Genomic DNA, 14,445 nt, shown 5'->3' on the forward strand with positions numbered 1-14,445 from the left:
TGCGAATAATCATTTACTTCACCAGAAAACTAACCCCATCTGAAGATCCTAGTGGGACGCAGAGATGTCTGCAGTAACTTCTAAAAGCCATAATCCCACACCACTGATATTTGGATTTCTCCCAGTACCTTTTAAACTTCTCACAGCCTGCACATTTTACTTCAGTCTTCATTCCCCGTAACGTTCAAATGGTCGCACAGCTACCAACGCGTCCCCTAACACCACTCAAACCCTGCACTCCCTGCTCACCAGCCACAGCTTCCACCCCTTGGCAGAAAAAGAAGAGGGAAAACCCCGTTTCACGAGCCCATTTTGAAGAGGGACCCCCTCGCTCTCCAGCTAAATCACCTGCAAAGTAAGAGCCCCTTGAACTGGTGAGTTTAAGGCAAGCTCATGGAGGAACTACACTTGAGATTTCTGCTGGTACGTGTACTTGGAGAAGAAATGCTTCTGTGGACTCCTGCTTATGCCTGGCTGGTGTTTAGTGTCTTAAAGAAAGCACGATCTCGTTTCCTTAGGGAAAAAAGAAAAGAAACAAGACATGCACAGACGCAGGCTATTTAGCTGACTTGAAATTTGTCAGGAGAAGGAAAACAATTTCACCTTTGAATGAAGATTTACTGGAAACAGTTGCTAGCAGCATTTGTTTAGGCTTCCATCTCTAGGAAAATCCAGATAACCATGCCCACACACCGCTGTGGGAAGAGGGGACTGCAGAACTTCTCACACCGACCTATTTGTTAGCCTGAAAGCCAAAAATAAAACTGTAGGCAAGAGGAAGGGAGTCATAACTTCACATCAGACACCGTGGGCTTTGGAATACGAATACTACACAACACTTGTTTACCTGTTTATCAGCGGAGCACTATTTCTGGAAGAGCTATAGATGGTATTAGGTACCAGGAACAAGAGCCACGTATTCACCCAGCTGTTAAACAGGAATTCAGAAAGCAACCATCGCACCCGTAAGCCTCAGAGCAGAGTGGCGAGCCCCAGTAGGAAACCGCAAAGCTTTGTTAGCCAAATGCATTATGTACACCTGATAATCATTTGAACTCCTCGTCCTTTCGCTGGGAAGCGTCCCTCCCAAGATAAGTCACCAGAAAACGCGCCAGCTTTTGCTCCAACCTTCCCCTAGAAGCAGCTACCCCGTGGACGCTCAGCACAGAGCTAGCAGCCAGCTTTCCCTCGTTAAAAGCTGGATGTGCTTCTCTGTGTTTGCCCTAAGGACTCAGGATGCACTGCCAGGTTTGGGCTGTTTGTTTTTTTTTTTTTAATATTTATCTAAACACACACCTCACCCACCACACGATCCAACTAGCAGATAAATATTTGTGCAGCGTTATCTTTATTTACGTTATCCAACCACTTGCATGCTCGAAAAAGCTAATCTTTGTCCTTTGCCCTGCCAATACAAGGCTTATTCTGCCCTCAGTACACTCTCAACCAACAAGGCATCAAGTGCTGGCTGCCAAGCTCCCAGGCGTCTCCTCCTGAATTAGGGATTTCCCATTAAGTTATTACTAAAGCACGAACAGGTACAAAAGGCACTGAAGACATCGAGTTCGTAATTTTCACATTCCCTATGAACTCTTCGAGGTTTGGGGAAAGGCTGAAAGGGAAAATGAAGCTGGCAAAGAAAAAAAAAAAAAGTATATTTCCCCGCAGGCAAGTGCCCTGGTGATTCTCACTCCACGAATAATTTGTTCCTTCCCCCAGCTGCCGGGCATTCATAACAGCCGAGCACCAGCCCAAGCAATATCACAGGACTTAAAATGCCAGCTAATTACAACACAACACAACAAATAGCTTGGAAGGGCGCTTGCAGCAGGAGCCCAGGACTCCCTAGGCAGAAATAACACGTCTTACTCACCCCTCGCTCCGGACCGAGGATTGGGAGAGCCATGGCAGGGCCCAGCGAGGGATGTTCGTCCTCACAGCCTGGCTGCTCTGCTCAACCCCTCTGCCCAGCTCCTGATGCTGCTGCAGCCAGCACAGCTGCTCCTCGTGCACACCGCCAGCCCCTCTGAAAAGGGAAAGGAGCCCTTCGGGCAGGTGGGGCTCATCCCTCCAAATCAGCTATTTTCCACCCAGCTGCTCAAAGCTGCTCGGTGGAAAATTCAATCCCCCAGTAGTACCGGAGGAAAGACAAGGCACAACAGGAGGGACTGCGCTGAATTCCCCTTGGTATTCCTATTTTTTTAAAACCAAATTTCCTTAATATATTAGAAAAGTTTTTAATCGGTTTAATCTCTGTCCTAACAGTTTGCGAACTGCTGCCATAAGCCACTAAACTTTAAAAAATAAAAAAATAAAATAAAAGGTTTGTCAGACACTACACGGAGAAAAGACCCAGTTAAATAATACGATGGCAGAAGAGACGTGCAGTTTTGGGGACGTGAGTTCGTGGTGCTTCCATCTGGGAAGCACTTCTGCCCTTCAAGCTCCTCGCGCCTTTGGGAAGCGCACGCCAGCAGCGCGCTTGCTGCAGCAGCAACCCTCCTGCTGGAAGTGCTCTGCATACAACCGGAGCTGTAAGCCTGGTGCTACCACAGCCACATGTGTGTATGCCCCAGAAATACTTGGGAAAGCACAAGGATGTTGGTACTGTGCTTGACCACGATTCCTTTTCATTGCTGTGTTGCAGGGGTAGCCACGTCATCGGTTCAAGGAAAAATCAGCTTCTGACAGTCTGGGTTTGTATATTCTGTACTATACATCTTGATCTAATAAGTATGATGCTAACTAGATTTGTTTCATTTAAGCGGTATTAAATAAAGATCTATTTGTGCTTACCCCTGGCAGGCCACGAGAGCTGCATACCAAGAAACACCAGGCAAGGCAGCCTGGTGTCGGTGCGTGTGCTTAGCCCAGCAGGAGCAGAGATGTGAGGCAGGCAGCCTGCTTCTGCTCGCAGCCTCGTTTCCAACAACCCTCCTCCTCTCCAACTTGGACCTGCAACGTGAACTACTCCTCGATCCCAAAGGCAGCTTTAAAACCAGAACAGCCAGTTTAGCATCACAGGTCAAATATCCTTTAAGAGGTCCATGAGGCATACCGTTACTGCAGCAACGACTCAGAGGTCACCATTCAAGGCGCAGAGATTTTTAGAAGCCAAATATTTACTGGGGGAATACCTGGGAGGATCCCTGCCGCAGCTGCAACGTGCCCTGAGCAGCTCCTGTGCACGCAGACAAGGCAGCCTGCAGCTCCTGCGCGCTAACCCACGCTTACGCAGCCTGGAAAACATCCCGTTAGTCACTCCGTGCATTTTTCCTGGCACAGCAACGTGCAGATAGTGGTTTTTCCTACAGGCTGGTTCTCTCCGCACGCAAAGAGCAGCACGGTGGCTCTCCTTTTGGTTGCTGGAGACAAGATGCCCTCATACCTCGACTTCTAGAAGGCTCAGAGCAGAGCCGTCCTCCCACCCAAACGCGAACTCCTCCACAGCAAACAGACACGAACCAGAGGGTGTCGTAACTGACCACAGAGCTGGAGAGGCTGTCTGCAGCCCGACGCTTCCTACTTCATGACGGATGCCTTGTGAAACAGCTCCCTGCCAAAAAAACGCTTTCAAAGAAACCAAGAGAGGGCAAAAGAAGTCCCGGTGGCCCTAGAGCCCACAAGTTAGGTGTCGTTCCCCGTTTGCTTGAGTCAGAAAAACACGAAGAAATCCGCACCTCAACTTCCCACTTCACAGCCTCAGAAACAGAGATGGGGCATTTGGTTTCATCTGAATTTATAAACAGCAAGAAAGCCAGAAACATCTGATGCTGAACCTCTGCACAACCCACCGTGAGTGATTTGCTAAACGGACACACGCCATCGGTATTGCTGCACTGGTATTGCAGCAGCCTGCCAGATTACTGCTTTACCGACACTAAGCCCATGTTATTTTTCTAAGCTAGGATAATCTTAACATAAGCACAGAACGACAAGAGGTATAGCAGCGCTTATCATCACCTCGGTATCCCCAAAATTGGTTTTTAACGTAGTTGGACTGAAAACTGTCCCCAGAAGTTGTAGGCTCCCACTTCTCCCCCCAGAACTCGGCTAATTGCAGCGTACATTTATTCCCTACGACGATCAAAGCTCCAAACAATATGAGTCAATCAACAACGCTCTAAGACAGTTTGGTTGGTCGTGGTTTTTTTATTATTATTATTGTTTGTTTTAAAACAGCTTTTTGACAATTATTAATCAAAAACCAATTTGCAGAAACACCGATAACGGGAGCAACCTACAACAATCTTCACGTGCTGGTTACGCAGACTTGGTGAACCACCACACACGCCGTTGGGGTTTCTCTGCCTTTCAGAAACTAGAAGAACTGGAAGTAGAAAACAGAAGAAAAGGGACAGGGAAAGGTGCAAGCAAGACATTTGTCACTGCTGGCTCCAGAGCTTCAAGTCAGCACATTATAGCCAATTAATCTTGCCAGCTGCTGGTACGTAGCTTTTTCAGCAAGTCAGGTATTAGTCACAGTCGGTGGCTCCACAGATAGGCCTGGCAGCTCGGAAACGCCCAGAACAAGTGGAAGAAAGGCAGAAGGACTGGTGTACAAGGTGAGGTGTGCCTCGTTTGGCACGCAGCTCTTTAATAGCAGCCCCGAGGGTACCTGCAGCATCCCGGGGCTGGAAGGAGCTCAAAGAAATGGTGCTCAGTCAGCTACGTAGGCTGCAGGAGCACTGAGGAGCCTGTTTTGGAGGCTACTCTTAGTAGCAACGTGTCACATTGCTCTGTCACATGTTTTTATTTGGCTTTATAATTCTAAATTCTACCAGAAGATGACTTAAAGTCGCTCTATACATTAGATATTTGTATTCACTCCTGCTAGAGCTAACAAAAAAGCAGACTGATTGCCCTGCCACTCTTATCAGAAGTCATCATGAAGGCATGCCTCTCTCCTCTCCAAGACACAATGGTTAATGTACTCAATCCTAATTAGTGTGTACAGAAGAGATAATTAATGGCTGATCAGACCTCTGGGTGGAAAAGCAGCAAGTGTCCAGTCCGAGTCTGGTTATTTTCCTCCTATCAAATCATTTTTCTGTGAAAGCCACATCACAATTAAGCCTGCAACCAGCAATTGTAACAGCTGGAAGCAGAGGCATTTCATGTGGAGGTAGGCGCAAGGTTCTGCTCCTTCAGGATTTATTTCATTTTTTAAGTGCAACTTACAGCCCCGCAATGACTTGGTAGTCTCATTCTTACTGGAAGGAAGGGAAAAGCCTCCAGCACTAGGCAATAGCCTCACTGCAGAAAAAGTGCTTCTCATTACGAGTACGCTAGTAAACAAGGGGAAAAAAATGACACTGCAGCAACAGCACCAAAAAGACCAAGTCGCAGTAACAACAGCATCTTCACACAGAAGTTACGGCGTACAAGTCAAGAATATAACAGAAATCGCTGAAGCGCATTGATGTGCCATCAAAATCTTGAATTATTATTATTATAATAGTTCTCAAAGTGGCACATGAACAGATGACAGCATTTCAACCGCATCCCATTCATCTACTCTTTCATTGTTCCTATTTTTTCCCTCTCTCTGGAGCTCTCCTTGCCCTGCAGCTTGGGACTCGGTGAGATTGATTTATACAGACCAGCAAGTTTTCAGGTTGACTTTCAGTGGTGCTCAACTCGGACTTCATTAACTGACCTGAAGAGGACGAAGGTATTATACTTACGATGCCCTTTCAGCATGCGTAATAGTTTTCGGTTCTGCAATCAAGTACGTAGATATTTTTCACAGCGAGAAGTTGGCAGGGGTTTTACCTTCAGGGGATACATAACAAATAGAAATCTCTCTCGCAAGGAGCCACGCAGACTTCCAGCGCTTACCTCGTGTGTATGCACCAGCAGTTCATGCATCTCAAGCAGCCTACAGGAGAAGTTGTAGGGCTCAGCAAAATATCACTGCGGTAGGAGAGAAGACACCGTAACAGCAGCAAAAAAAAAAACACAGCTTTTCCTCCGATTGGAAGAGTGCTGTTTCTTCAGACAACAGACAAGCTACACGCAGATTTGTTCATTCTTACAAGCTCCTGGTTGGAAAGCTTGGAGAGATTGCTAATGAGGAGGGGAAAGGCACACATAACCCTGAGACTAGCGTGGCTGACAGCTGGTATCGAGGTGCAGAGGTAAATCAGAGCTAAAACACTAAACACAGCCCATAAAACCCAAGTTTTAACCACTTTGGGTTAAACAAGTCTCATGTGGAAACCGAGCTGATCGCGAGCAAGTAAATCTAACCATCTCCAAATGAAATGTTTCAGAGAATGCTTTTGTGAAGCAAATTATGGCCAAGGTAAACTCATTTAACGTGGTTTCAACTACTTCACGCTTACAAGTGGAGGAAAAAAGGGAAATACTTTTGAGAACTTAAATGCCATAAAATAAAAAAAACAATCAGGGTGATTTTTTTTGGTGTGTGTTCAGTGGAAATGAGATAAGGGCTTACTTTGCTTTTTAGCAAAGATAATTCAGTAATGATAGATATAAGTACCGATAAGCACCTCCAGTGAAGTGAGGGTCTCCAGGAAGCTTACTCAAACATCCAGTACAGCCTCGGTGGACTTGAAAGCATCACGCACCTGCAAGCCGTGTATTTCCACGTCCCCAGGATTGTGAGAAAACTTGTCAATATTCCTGAATCAGAGCCCTCCTTGAAGCATCATCGGCTCCAACGTGTAGCTATAAAAATCACATCCCAAAGGAGGCAGAGCTCTGCTGCCCTCAAACCAGTGCACTAACTAGTTCAGATACACAGCGATCACGGAGAGGCGCCTATCAATTGTCACACAGCAATGCCGACTCCATCTAGCAGAGAAATGCACACAAATTACGTAAATACTGCCTCGAGAAGTACCATGGCGCTCCGACACTAATTCCAAGAACAAACAGCCCTCTGCGGTGCACTCTGTTATATAAAATGTCAGTCTAATCACAGCAATTCTGCTTCGCGTGTTGCCAAATCTCCCAAATGAAAGTATAAACGTGGATAAAAGCGTTTAGGGTGAGTCAATTACACACCTACCTCTCTTCAAAGGAGAAACTACATTAATTACATCTGACTGACCACAACAATAAAGTATTTGTTTTATATCCTGAAAGCAAAACTGACGCACACTTAGGTGTTCTTGTCTATTCCTCTTCTCCACAGATACTGGAATGCTTTAGGGGACACCAGCTCCAAACCTCAAGGAGTAAGACTACATGAACCTGATGGTTTTTAAGCCCAAGACCCCAAAAAAGGCAGGATCTCTCATCTGTGTCACCAAGAGCAGTTTTTACTTTCATGCTTGCCCAAGAAGTAGGTCATGAAAGCAGCGGCTCCACCAACCTCACTGCCCTAGATGCGAATCCCTCAGTGCGTCCTCAGCGTGCTCGGGACAGAGGAGAGGAGGATGTCCTGCAAGAGACAGGGGTAGCGCTCGCTGGCTGCAAATGGAAAAAGAAAATCATACTGCTCTAATTATAAGCAGACGTTCAGCACGAGAAAAGGAGCTGGCATATAGAGAAAGACCGAATTGCATGCAAGAACAGTCAACAGAAACAGACAACCTTTGGAGAAAGATTTAAAAAAAAAAAAAAAAAAAACACAAAACACACATCTGTTCAAAATGCTATTTACAAAACAATTCATTTCACGAGTGCCTGCATGGTATTCGTGCTTTTCTCGCAGTCCTTTCCTACAGCATCCTTGCCAACTCAGAAGACCACACCTGCACAGCCTCATAGCCTGCCCTACTCAGTCTGGCTCCATAATGAAGAGGAGTACTTTGTGGAACTGTTTGTTTAAAATTACTCTCCTGAGCATTAAATGCCAAGGGGAAATATGGAAATGGTCACTCCTACACACCAGGGTGACTAGCTGATTCAGAACTGCAATATATTTTTAATGAATAACGTGTGCGAATCTGAGTCATGGTCTTTATCTTTGGATAAAATTATTCTTAAAATGAAATTAATCTTGGACTCCTTAATTCGACTCAGCTTTGCAGTCAGAAAAATCTCTGGCTTTTTGGCTTCCAACCAAAGCTCTGTTACGGACCCTCAGCTTCTCGTTTCTTGGCAGCCGGACTCGCATCACCTCATCCAGCAATTAGGAATGGATGTTTCTACACATGCAAGTTCCCTTCAACCCCACTTTTCCAGGTGTTTTTCCCAGGCAGTTCATAAAGCACAAGAACAGCTCATCTGGAACTTGCAACAGGAAGGACAAAATCTTCAATATATTCCTTCAATTCAGAGGGGAGTATTTAGAGCTGGAATTATTATTAGTAATACTCGTTGCTCGTAACACAACTCCCTGCCTAAGAGAGAGACCAGAGCAGGTTCTCTTGAATCACTTCTACCCAAGCCCAGATGAATAATCCCCCTTCTCCTCTCAACACAACAACCCGAAACTCGGAGGAAACAATACCACGCGGGATTAGTGTAATTACCAAATCTACCAAATATTTGGACGACATAATTCCTGTTATTGCTGCCTTCGAAACAAGTCCCTGGATAGGGGGAACAGCCTTGCAGCACGCAGCAGCCTCCCCCGGGAGCTTTTTGCGCAGCAGATGCTGTTATGCATCACAGACACGCCGTACTCCATCATCCGGTGAAACACTTGGTGACTCCTCCTTCCCCCTCCGCAGGAAGCCAAGAGGATTTCCCAAGTAACGTGATGAATTAAACCATTTTCATTCCAAAAAAGGAAATGCATTTTTCCCCCAGGAAATCTCTGCACTTTTCCCAGCTCGCTGTTATTTGAGGGACGAGCACTTTCTCCACCAGCCTTCCCTCTCACCGCTCTGGCACAGAGGAACCTCTGCAACATTTCAGATGGGTCCCCAGTTAATTTAAGTGACTTTAAAAACGCTGCTGCTACATTTCGTATTGCTTCTGCCCATGTCTTTTTCTAGAAAATATAAATGGGACACGGTATGTAAGCAGTTCCCAATGGTAAGCATTGCATGCATAATGGCAACACAGCCATCGTCCAGAATTAAGTACGATATGGAAAACAACAAAGACATCCAGAGCTCAGCTCATGTTCCCGAATGCACAATTTGAGATATTCCTGTGTCCCTCCTGTGCTGTTTTGGATAGCCTGTTTTCTCTAAAAAAATCTTCATTTGTCAGAGCAGCACATAAATTTCTTACTTTTGAAGGTACATTGCCTGGCAGAAAACTGTCATTTAATTCCAAACATCCAGGAAAGATGACAAGTTATGAGAAGATAGTTTAAAAAATGGTTTAAGTGGAGACATCAACTCCATTTCCTTTTACAATAACCCATCGCAACTCATCTCTTATTTCAGGACATACCTTACAGCCCACTATTCTGACTAAATTTCCCAGCCAACAAACATCCAAATTCTGGCCAACAAAGACCCATTTGCTCTTCACTCTCCAGGTGTCACTTGCAAGAGGAACGCAACATCATTAGGAAGCATTTTTGGCAAAAAGAAAATCAGGGTTTAAGACAATTATATACAGTAATTTTCTGAGCTTTCAAACGTTTGCAGTGCCATGATGAGAAGAAACTGGAAGAAAATGAGCCTAGGAAAGCAAACCTGCCACAGAACAGCTACAACCATCGCTTCTCAAGAGGTTACTCGGGTGTGAACATGGGTCAGATTCTGACCAAAGTGTTCATCAAGTTGCTGTTTTGGCCATTGCTAAACACACACAAGTCTCAAGTGTGGAAACAAACCGTTCACGTTACTAAATTTAGGGAACATTTCCCGTTAGCAACTCCAAGGTACAGTAATAATTGGCACGAGACCATCCAAATAAACTCACTACGCAGCTGGAGGAAACATGGCATTCTTCGTAACAAAATAAAACAATGAAAGATTTGCCTAGCTCGGTGCTTTTCAAGGTAATATGGTTATGTAGAACAGAGAAAAGATGGAGTAACTTCATACTCTTTTCCAGCAGCAGGCCTAGATATTAAGAGAGGCTGGAAGGCCTGCTCAGCCCTGAAGGAAAGGATGCTGTTTGCCAGCTGCTGATGGCGATCGCTGCTCTCAAGAGCCTATGGGGGAGTTTCCCTGCCTGAAATTAAATGTAGATTAATCTAATAAATCCAGTTATTTTGGGCAGCTCCCTCCAATCCATGTATATCAATGAACTGAAGTGAAATCCTGTAGGAAAAGAGTCCTCGCGTAACTCCGTACTCGGGCGCTGTGCAGCAGGAAGCCCCGTGCAGCGCCTGCCTGTGGGGAGCTCAGACGTCCCCACCTCCTGCACACATACAGAGGAATAAATCCTGCTCCCACGTACATTTGTAAAGCGCTGGCTTTGCTCTTCGATCTGGAAACCCTTCTCCCTTGCTCCACTTCCACAACCTCACACGTTTTGGGCCCTGCTTGACGTAAGCTGTGGACGCCGTTACCACAGCACTGCTCCAACCCAAGTCCTCTCAGAACAGCAAGCCCTTCCAGAAGGCATCGCTGAACCATGGCCATCCTCCAGCCTGTCCCCCATATGTTATCTAACCAAACGGAATTCCAGTTTTAATTACTCCAATAAACAGTTCCAGAGATTTAACAATTACCTCACTGCGTGGCAATCCCTTCCTCCCGGGGAAGCCAATAAAAGTGATTCACTGAAACGAGCTCGTCCTCCACATTTTTTCGTCTACTTATGCAAGTTGCTCTGTGTTTCTTAATTCCTTAAGAGCTGCCAAGAATGCAGAAAGAGATAGCGGCCATGCTTCATATTTTACACGAGACATAAGCAATGTCCCGTAGGCTTGCCCTACTGGAAAATAATTCCACGTCACATTCAAGTACTGCATATTTTCGTCTTCATTAAGATGACATATCATTTTGAGACCTTAATACCAGGAAGAAAACCCTTTGCCAGAACTTTAATGGAAAAAGGACAAGCCATTTTCTTTTCGTCGTTAACGTTAAATACTCAAGGACAGAACAGTCCTTAAAGCCAACTCACTCTGGTTTGCCCTCAAAAAGGAAGTACCGAAACAGGATCAACACCAAAACAACGATATCAAAGGCAGTCTCTTACCTAGACAGCACTTAGTGCTTACAAAGAGGAAAGTAATTTAGATTACAGGTTTGTCCCCTCTGCATGCTATTTTATAGAATGGCAAGCAACTCGCAGCACGAGCCTGAAATTAAGTCATAAAAGTTAAGTTTCATTCTCAAGACTGCATGTGACCTAATCTCACAGAAAATCTTATCTTGAAGATGAGTCTAAAAACAGCTTCAGAAAATGAAAACCCTGAACTTTTTTTATTTTTATTTCTTTTTCAGGCCTGCCTCTCAGAAGCAGAGCTGTACCCCTCCTATCTGAGGCTAGCCGAGAAACACTCCCCATATGGAAAGAAATCTGTCCTGGAATTTTATATTAATGACTGGATCAACCCAACCATGACCGTAACTTCCTTTCCCATCACAGACCCTATATACCAAGTCCTAATTATTCCCATAGACTGGGCTATAAAAAAGGTATTATCATCGTTTGTCACAAAGCAAACAAAAAACCTAACATTTACCCCTTTCTGAATAGCACATCTTTTACATAAGCAGCCCCGGAAGGGTGTTCTCCGAACACGACCAACTAAAGCTTTTTTCCTATTCACTGAATGAACAGGATGCCACAGGCACATCAAAAGCTCTGAAATGCCTTTTTTTCTTTTCCCCAGTTCAGCATCCCTTCAAAACCTATTTTGTTCCATAAGAATGAATGAGATTAGGAGAACGTTTTAGCCGCTTTCATACACCAAACAAGTCTCTCCAGTCTTGCCCCTTTAACCTTTGGGTTGTGCAAAATATCCCAAAGCAATCTAATAGAAAAGCTAAAGCAGTACAAGATTTCCAACTTAGCTCCACTGCTGTATAATTAACTACGGGCAGATTCCCTTTTCTCATTTGAGGTTAAAATGCTGGAAAAGTTCTCTTTTACTTTTGTACCTTTCAAAATAGCATTTGGCCGTAGCCTCTGCGGTAACAGAAAATCTGGTACAAGGCAGCAGACCTTGGTTTGCCTTGCATTTTAATCAATTTAGGCGGCACAGAAGCGGGCAAGTGGTAATGACAACTATTCGGAATTGTTACCTTTTAGCCACCCTCTGCCAGGGTGAGGAGAGCAAGGAATCAGCAGGACAGTAAGTACACGTGTGTGGGAAGGAGGTGAGGAAAGGAGGAGGAGAAAAGGGAGCTGTGGTGGAGAGACCCATTTTACAGTTCAGCCAGCGCTTACTGGGGCTCTCTACATCACCAAAGTGCTGCTGTGTTGGGATATATTCGTATTTCAGTTCAAGCACATCCCATCTTGACTTCCAAAGTGACGCCAGATGCACCTCCTCTTGTCATACAGCATGCATGTCACTGCTGCTATGAAAACGAATACCTCACCCATCCAATGAGAAGGAAAAAATCAGAGACCACAAAAGACAGTCAACATAAAACTGTTGTCAAATCTCTACGTGGGCTTTTATAGTAAAGTCCTGGGGAAGGGTTTAATTTAGTATTCTGCATCCCAGCATGGGAAACACTTGAGGTCAGGGTGGGCAATGATCCAGCGAGTGTAATTGTTTCATGCCCCTTCCATCCACAGGACAGCCAACAGTTCCTCAGCTTTTTAATCTTTCATTTGAAAATTACGATCAGCAGTAGGTGACATCAGGAAAACACAGGCCGAGTTAATTAAAGAAGCCCTCTAGTTTCCCTCCTCAGCAAAAAACGCAGACACCACACCAAAATATTCTTCCAGCTCTTACTCTCCTGGCAGTCAGTCACCACCTCTGCATGCATTTCGTGAGCCCCAAGCTTCACTCATTAATTAAATTGGTTCCAGGAGAGAGGGAAGTATGGCGATAAGCCATGGCCTGTCGCAGCGAGGGCACGAGGTGGTTACGGGGCCCACCAGGGACATGGTGGTGAGCAACAGCTCCTCTGAAAGGGGATGTTGCAACAGTTTCAGCCATAGCATGGAAAATAGAGCCGAGGGTTTTACCTACCAGCACCCATCGGGCCTGCTTCCCGAGACTTCCCACACCCCAGGACACCTTTCCTCGGGATTTCCTCCGTGGTATTTACCACAGGAGTGCCCGCACCGCGTAGGTGACCCCGGTCCTCATCTCCTGCAGATTTTACAACCTGCCTGCTGTCTGTAAGCTCCTGGAAATCCAGCTGCTGTTCGGTTCAGTCTCTACAGCCCCCCATGCTCCTTTTTAGGCCTAAAAGAAGTCACTGAGTCATTATTACCGAACAACGCTTACCCGCCCAGAGTCACCGGGATTAACTACCATAGGAACACGACATACAGCTGAGCCCTTGCCTCTCCACAGGTATTTTTCTCCAGAACCGAAACAACTGATTACACACTAATCCAACGCAGCCGAGCCACCTGGTAACATACCCTAAGAAACACAATGAAGATTAGTCCCTTGTTATAGAAACAAAGCCACACAGATTAAGCGTTCGACATGCAAACCCAGATAATTTTATTTAAGCCCTTTGTCTACCGCCAGGTATCCGGAGAAAGATTTCCAGCAGGCTTTTCTGGCACAAAAGGCTGCCTCCTACCCGCACCGCATCCCAGCGGCACAGAGCTCGTACCTCCCGCAGCTCGCCCCGAACACCCACACCGCTCGAAGCAAGCTTCTCTCACTTCATAAGGAAGTTTCCTCTCAGGGACAGCCTCTTGGATTTTCTCGCCACGCTCCCGAGGGCAGGCTGCCTGACAGGAAAGGAGCAGCGAGTTTTAAGCAGCAGAAGCTGGTGCAGGACAGCCGCCTTATCAGCGGGGCAGACGTGGTCTGAATCAGGTCGTAACATCAGTCATCCTCAGCCCGCAAACCTTCCCCATCCCTCTCTGCTTCTAAAAGGCCCCAGCAAGCCCCAGTATTTCACCTGAGCCCTGTACCCCCCAGCACCGCCATCACAAGCTTCACATCCAAGTGTTTATCCACGAGTTCAGACCCCTCTGCTGTTCGATGTTACCACCACCTCATTCTTTACCCTTGACCCATTCTGTGAGGGTTTTTTCCTTGGTTTGTCCCCTCACAGTAAAGTCATTTGGTGGCGGCTCTTCCAGCGCAGGGGATGTTCCTTTTGAAAGGACTCCTCCGTAAGGCCATTCACCATGCCCACCTTTTCTCAGGAGAGCTTATTTATCTCTGCCTTTCTGAGAAGCAACCGAGCAGAGTTTATTGTACTAAAAACAACACTGCACAGACATACCCAGTAAAATCACTCTATTAATTATGCCCATATTATACAAGTTCCTCATACCGATTTTCTAGCATAACCTACAGACGCAGGAAGCTTACACGGCCCAGTCCTCTCATAGAGGAGGATCAAATCTTCATCATTCCTACCTGACTGATGCTAGTCTAACTTGCCTGTTAACAGAGATTAAACAGCTTCCCCAGGAAATAATTCAGTCTTTCACTATTCTTAGCAATAAAAAGATCCA

At 45.7% G+C, this 14,445-nt stretch overlaps 1 protein-coding gene across 5 annotated transcripts in view; it reads right to left on the reverse strand.

Annotated features, from left to right (window-relative positions):
* The window catches only part of MCU (mitochondrial calcium uniporter), a 73,766-nt gene that overhangs the window by 57,875 nt on the left and 1,446 nt on the right, over positions 1-14,445 (reverse strand). Inside the window, exon 1 of one of the 5 annotated variants that reach the window (XM_035329907.1) lies at positions 8,457-8,489. The exons of 1 other annotated variant lie outside the window; for it this stretch is intronic. In XM_035329907.1, coding sequence (XP_035185798.1) covers positions 8,457-8,474 — 18 coding nt within the window. In that variant the 5' untranslated portion in view covers positions 8,475-8,489. Of the gene's footprint in view, positions 1-1,524; positions 1,576-1,873; positions 1,944-8,456; positions 8,490-14,445 lie in introns of those variants that run through there. 3 more of the 5 variants (XM_035329906.1, XM_035329903.1, XM_035329905.1) reach the window with 3 other exon arrangements.

This window comes from Oxyura jamaicensis, chromosome 6 (genome assembly GCF_011077185.1).
Source record: "Oxyura jamaicensis isolate SHBP4307 breed ruddy duck chromosome 6, BPBGC_Ojam_1.0, whole genome shotgun sequence".
Classification (NCBI taxonomy): domain Eukaryota; kingdom Metazoa; phylum Chordata; class Aves; order Anseriformes; family Anatidae; genus Oxyura; species Oxyura jamaicensis.